Consider the following 7400-nt stretch of genomic DNA (forward strand, 5'->3'; position numbering starts at 1 on the left):
GATTAAGCCATGATTATGGATATGTTGTGATTGTAAGTATGTTATGAATGACATTTAGAACATGAGATAAGTATTATATGTGAGAAAACATGATAGTGAACTATGATCATGATTATGGAGAATTGAAGTGAAATTGTGAAATGTGGATAATGTAGATGAATGATGATTGTTGCCTATGGTATTGCGAATGTTGTTATGGATGATTGGGAGTTGATATGTTATATGAGGAAAGTTGTATGAACAAAGGAAATGCTGCTTAATTTTCTCTAGCTTTAGTAAGCACGTTCTTATAATCGTTTAGCTAATGTTAATACGAACTCTCTTGAAGGTAGAAACGTGGGCATTGAAGGGGAACGAGCAAGTGATAGAATAGTTAAACGCAAAAGGTATGTGAGACTAGTCCTTTCTTTCTAAGGCATAAATCTTATGGCATGATTTTCCTATTTCTTCAAGAATTTCCTACATTCCGGAAAATCTAAGAGTCTATGTTCATGAATAGCCATATGAGATATGAGACACATTACGAGTACGATAATGATGATGATGAGCTTAAGTCTAAAGATTCTAGAGTTCATGATATGACGTTCTTACAAAGATAATGATGTTAACTATGATCCATTGATGTTTTCCTTGTGTGCACTCACCTTAAAACGTTAGTCCCTCTAAGGTGAGATATAACGATTATGATCCCTCCATAACGTAATTGGGGGTTTACAACCTTATGTCACCCCGATATAGTTATAGTTGCCTTTAAGTTCTAATGTATGTTATGGTGATAAATGTATAATGATGCTAAGTCATGATATGCCTATGAGATGAATAATAATGATATGTCTATGATATGTACGATGATATAATTCCACCGCGCCCAAATGGCTGGACATGTCACCGCGAAGGCGGGCTGCTTGAGATTCCACCGTGCTCAAATGGCTGAACATGTCACCGCTAAAGCGGGCTGCTTATGATTCCACCACACCTAGAAGGCCGGACATGATCACCACTAGTGGGCGGCATATGATGGTTACCCGAACGCGAGTTAACGATGATGATGTATATATATAATATGATATGATGATGTATACGCTATGGTAATACATATGATATGTTTATGTATGAATGTGTCCACACTCAAAAAGTACGCAGGTTATATCTTTATCCTATGCCTTATGATTTCTCTATTAGGTTCATTTCATTCATGCCTTACATACTCAGTACAACGTTCGTACAGACGTCCGTTTTCTTTGGATGCTGTGTTCATGCCCACAGGTAGACAGGGAGGTGATCTAGGCTCGTAGGAGCTATTAGCTGACTGAGAGCACTTCATTGTTCCGGAGGTGCCATTGACTCATTTTTTTTATGTATATATATATGTGTTTTGGGCATGACGGGGTCCTGTTCCGTCTATAAGTCTAGTACTCTAGCTGAGGCTCGTAGATACGTATGTGTGGGTAGTATGGTCTCACAGTTCTCGTCGTATGTATATATATAGATATATGTATTATTTTGATAGCCGAAGGGCTTGTGTATATAAAGTGAATATGTTCCAAATGAAAATAGTTTTTCTACGATTATGAGCATAAGAAATATGAATGAACGCAGGATGAGTAATAGAATGAGTGGTGCTCGGTGGTTAGCCTCGGGTACCCGTCATGGCCCTAGTCGGGTCGTGACAGGGTTTCTTCTCAAAATTTAGACGTGGTGCATTGTAGGTGTTTGGCGGTGGTTGATTCTGGTAGGTATTGGGTTGGTTACTTTGTGCGGTACGGTAAATAGGTGGGGGAGTATGATAATTTAGCTATGGAGCTTGGTAATTTGGGAGAGGTGAATGAAATGTATTTGGTGGAGCTTGGTAGTTTGGGGGTGGTGATTGGAAGGTTGGTTGCGCGTAATATACAGGCACCGTGTTGTAAGGAGTGGGTACATAATTATTTAGAGGAGGTGAAACATATGCTCCCATCGGGAAATTTTCCCTTCTTTTGGGTTTAGGGGTGTGGGATATACTAGCTATGTCTTCCTTCTTTTTGCGCATGAACCCAGTTGAACCTAAACTAGCAGATTTTCCAGTCATGCTTACTATTCAGCCGGTTTTGAGGCCGTTTTCTATGGCTTCACCCATTTTGACTAGTTCAGAGAAAGGCCTCCCTGCCATTGAAAGTATTTTATCATAGAAGTCTGTCTCTTGTGAGCGGATAAAAACCGACACAAGTTCCTCTTCGCCCGTAGGAGGTTGCACTCGGGCAGCCTCTGTCCTCCACCTGCTTGCTTCTTCATGGAAGTTCTCGGTGGACTTCTGTTTCACTTTCTCCCGATAATACCTATCTGGTACTGTCTCCATATTAAAATGGAATCTTTTCATGAAAGCAGCGGCCATGTCTTCCCATGTGACCCAACGGCGTATATCTTGTACCACGAACCATTTTGAGGCCTCTCCTATCAACTTCGGTTGAACAATCACATGATAAGTGCTTGATTGTCTCGGACACCGACCAACTGATCGCAATAGGCCCGCAAGTGCGGCTTAGGATTGCCTGTCCCGTTAAACAATTCCAATCGGGGTACTTTGAAACCTTCGGGTAAATCCAAATTGGGATGCATGCACAAATCGTCATAGCTTAGACCTGTGCTAGTAAGGGTAGTCCTCATACATCGTTCCAATATTGCAGTCGTCTTCCGCTCGAGCCTTTCCTCCTTTTTTTCCTGTTCGGCCTTCCATGCCTTTTCCATTTCTTCATAGTGGTCAATTTCTCGATCGGGCGAGAATGTGCCTGGTGTGACAGGTGTGTGGAAAGAAGCAACAGGGCGAATTCGAGTAATAGGGGTGTTTTTGTCATTAGGTAGTGGGGTGATGCTTGGTTGTATAGAGATGCCATAGTGGGTATTTTGTGGTGTTGGGTAAGAAGGGATGGAGTGGGCGGTTCCAGGAATTTGGTTGGTGTTAAATGGTGGTGGGGTATGGCTTGAAGCGCCAATGTGTCCATCAGTGAGGGTAAATGGCATGGTAGTCATAACGGACCTGGCAGGGAAGTGATCTGGTAATGGTCAGTTCAGAGATGGAAAAAATTGTGGAGGGCTTCTTTCCTTGGTAGGGGCCTCTCGAGCAGCATTGGCAGCTTTGTTTCATGCCACTTCCCCTTGAAGGTGGGCAATCTTTTCAAACATCATCTTCATGATGCCTTCCGTAGGTGATGACTTAGGTAGCTCTCGCTAAGGTGACTCTCTGAGAGTGATATCAGTAGAGGTAGTTTCGTTTCCCGAAGTACCAGTCATTTTCTCTTTGACTTTGTCTTGTAGGGATAAGGATGCTAGTGGGGCTTTAGACCTCATGAAATATGCCAGTGTGAACACGAATCAACTTCTCTTTCTATAAAAAAAGAATAACTCAACGGCAAACAAAGTTAGTTTTGTCAGAATAAAAGAAAGAAAAGCAAGATATCACATGTGAATGGCAGTTCAGAACTCTTAGCACAGAAAGAGTCATATGTTTGATTCAAATGCTCAATTGATCTCTTGTACCAGGTTTGGGGTACTCGTTCATTGTTTGAGTGAGGGGGTGTATAATATTTATAATATATTAGGATCGAGTCTTACGTAGATTGCTTACGTATCCCTCTGCGGAAAATCAGGCCCTTCCGCAGTTTGGTTTACATCCAAATAATCCTAAACCTACTCATGACTAGGCCTGATAGAGGCTTCCAGCGTATCCCTTCTTAGGACATCAGGTCGGCGCAATTCCGTTTACACAAAATTTGGGGGGGGGGGGGTGGACAAATCTGTGTAAAAATACAAAAAATGGAATCCCCTAAAACTACCCAAAAGCAACCATTCTTTTCGGTCAATATAGATTGTTTGTCTGTTCAACCTTTTCTAGCCCTGAGGCTCTCAAATCCTAATACTGAGAAGGAAGCACCAACCAGAGGGCTCCCTTGTGGACCATACTTTCCAACTCCCCTTGTGGACCATACTTTCCAACTCAAATTTGAACGCATCGCATTCTTCTATGTCATGCCCTAAGCTCCAGAGTGGTACAGACACATTTTATGGTGACCCACTCCTTTAGTTTGGGCTCTTCTAGTTCCGATGGGGCAAATCCTCCCAATACTGACCAATTTATGAAAGATCTTTGGCATAAGAGTCTCCGAACACTGTGAAGTCATAATGCCAAATACGAGTGTTCTGGGTAATCCCATCAGTTGGAATGACATCGTCATAGACCAATAGTGAATGCGGACCCCATATTTTGCTAATGTTTTTCTCATCTATCAGCCTGACGAGTCTCCTTTTGAAGGCTAAGCACTCATTGAGGGTATGCCCTTCCTGATCCTGGTGATAAGGGCATCTCTTGTGTACGAAAGCTGTTATATCCCGTATTTTGTACATTGAGACATTTCGAGCTAACTACGATAAGTTAAGGACAAGACTATTCCGGGATATGAGGTTGAGACTTTTGACCTTCGAGTTTGTTTTAAGGCATAAGTTGCTTACAATTTTATTGGCATGGAATATTAAGGAAAATTTATGGTTAAAAGTGAATTATGAAAAACTATTATTTCATGAAATAATGGCAAGTTGGCCGTGTGGCACATAAGTGGGGTACCACCCATGGCTTGGCCAAATTAAATTCATCCAAGCCATGTGTGGGCCATGGGACATTTGGATGAATTATATATGTGAACAAGTGATGACTAGCAAGTCATAATATTCATCTCTCAACTTAGAAGCTTGGAGAAACATGAAGAAAAAAGGGAACCATATTCGGCCATTGTTGGCCGAATTCATGTCCATGGAAATTGATAAAAAAAAAATTATTTTCTTCTGGCTTTTCAACCAATTGGAAGGTCCTAATTAACATGGAGTAGTTGTTGGAGCAAGAAAACCATTCATTCTTGCAAGACACAACCCTAGCCAAGTTGAAGAACTAAGTGGAAAAGGTAAGGTTCAATCCTCTTTTACATGTGTTATGGATGATTTATGCATGTTGTAGTGGGTGGAAAAGGATGAAATTCATGAAATTTTGTATGTTGAAGTTGGACCGTGTAGATGTTGTGTGTGTTGGAGTGATGAGCTAATTTTATTTAGAGTTTTAGTTGATGATTGTTGTGGATTATATGATGAAAATGAAGGTTTAATGATTTAAATGGAAGTTGTAATCGTTTGTGGGTTGTTGTAGAAGTTAATGTGATTTTAGTATAGTTTCTTGAATTTATGAGAATGATGTTGTTAATGTGTGGATTGTTGGTGTAGTTTATGAATTTAGAAGAAAGAAATGTGTCGTTGTTGATCTTATGGAATTTGGAAGGTTTCGAGTGGAGTTATGTTGGTTGGATTGTTTTGAATATTGTGCGGATTGTTTGAAGTATTCTTGAATCTTGTTGAATGGTGTTATAGCCCGTATTTTGTACGTTTGGATATTGCAAAGTCGTCGTGGAAAGTTAAAGGCGAGACCATTTTCAAGGATTATTTTTAATGTACAAGTTGTGGTGAATATAATTTATGACTATTATTGTATGAGAAATATTGAGAAAGACTAGGGGTGAATCGGGAATTTTACAAAGTGTTCAAGAAAATTCTTAAATTGGCACTTTGGCCATGTGACATAAAAAGTGGGCCCCACCCATGGCCATGTGTCCATGTTCTTACTTAAGGGCCAAAGCTTATATAACAAGACAAGTGGGTGTATTTGTTATTTCAAGAAATTTCTAGAGAAAGAAGGAAGGGCCATGTGTTCATATTATTTGTTAATGAGGGACTAAATAATAATATAGAAAGTGGTGGCAAGAATATATTAAGAGAGCATGGTCATCTTTTCACATTTAGAAAGTTCAAGAAAAATGTAAAGAGAAGCAAGAGCAAAAAGGAACCATTCGGCCATGGTGTTGGCCGAACTCTCCCATGGAAAAAAATTGGCCAAGAAAATTGTTTTCTTCTAGTTTCTATACCAATTGAAAGGCCCTCTTTAACATGGAAGAATTGTTGGGACAAGAAAATCATTCAATTGTGCAATCCATAATCCTAGTCAAGTGGGAACTTGGAGGAAAAAGGTAAGAACCAATCTTCTTTTATGTGTTATGGACATTTGGTACATGTTGTAGTGTGTAGAGATGAACAAAGGTCATGAAGATGTAGGTGTTATATTGTAGCCGTGCATGGTGGCTATGTGTATGTATGGCCGAATGTGTATATATGTGTAGAGACTAGGATTCAATTATTTATCTAGGTGTTTTGGTTGTTGTTGTTGTGAGTTCTATATGGATAATGGAAGCTTAATGATTTTTAGCTCTAGTTGTGGGAAAAGGGTGCAGCCGAGGTGTGTGTAGTGTGTGTATTATGACCTTATGGTTGTGATGTGGTGTGGAAGAGAATGGGTTAATTTTATTTAGTGTTTTAGTTGTTGTTATCATGGATTTTATGATGAAGAATGCAAGTTTGATGGTTTGGAATGAAGTCGTAATTGTTATCGGAATGTTGAGGAAGTTAATGTGACATTAGCTTAAATTCTTGCATTGCATGGATGATGTTGATACTGAGTGGGTGTTGATATGATTTATGAGTCTGGAACAAGAAAAATGTATGTTTACATCTTTGTTGAAGATTTCGGATACTATTGAATCGTTGTGAATATTGTAAGTATTGTTGGAATAATTGTTGGCATTGTTTCTAATAATGTTGGCCGAGTTTCATTCTCGGATTGTTATTGAATTTGGGCCGAGCCATAATTCTCGGGATGGTGTATTTATAGGGAGATGCCGCCGAAATTTCGTGTGCAAATACTAACCCAAAGTTGGAATTTTCAAGTCCCATGAATAGTAACCGGTGAGGTTGACCAATTGCGCATTTTTGGCGAAACGGGACCAGAGTTTCGACGAGCTTAACAAGCGAGAAAGGTATGTAAAGCTAACCCTATTCTTTCTTTGGCACGTCCTAGATATACTAGGTTTGAATTCGGACCTCGGGGACAATTCGACTCATCGGAATCCGCATTCAAAAATTTGCCCTTTTCTTGCAATAGAATTGAATTAGTTAGGTTGTAAATGACTAGGAAGTAACCTAAACCTTCCCAACTTTTGTAAACAAAACCCGATTACCTTAAAACCCTCATAAGTGATATTATGAAGTCTAACATGTGTAATTTACGCTCGCCACCTCAATTGCCCCGAGGTGGGCCCCCTATTTCGATTCTACTCTTTTGTACTTACGGTTTGTCTTCGAGCGCCTTTAAGAAATGTTTTTGCTACTAAACAAAAATCATTGTAAATATTCCATTAAGTCCTATGAAACGTTTTGATATGTATTTCGACTCTGAAAGTTCTGTTTGACATAATCCGCCGTGATGTCCGAAAGGTACGTACTATGACTCAGTCCGATTTCATTGACTTGATTCGTTATTCGATATGCCTCATTGA

At 39.8% G+C, this 7400-nt stretch overlaps 1 protein-coding gene across 1 annotated transcript; it reads right to left on the bottom strand.

The window, feature by feature from the left end:
• Positions 1 to 2451: 2451 nt before the first annotated feature.
• On the bottom strand, positions 2452 to 2997 carry LOC132041533 (uncharacterized). The gene has a single exon (XM_059432244.1). It carries the CDS (start codon positions 2995 to 2997, stop codon positions 2452 to 2454), a length of 546 nt encoding a protein of 181 aa, XP_059288227.1.
• Positions 2998 to 7400: the final 4403 nt, after the last annotated feature.

The sequence above is a fragment of the Lycium ferocissimum genome, unplaced genomic scaffold, assembly GCF_029784015.1.
Source record: "Lycium ferocissimum isolate CSIRO_LF1 unplaced genomic scaffold, AGI_CSIRO_Lferr_CH_V1 ctg10559, whole genome shotgun sequence".
NCBI lineage: Eukaryota > Viridiplantae > Streptophyta > Magnoliopsida > Solanales > Solanaceae > Lycium > Lycium ferocissimum.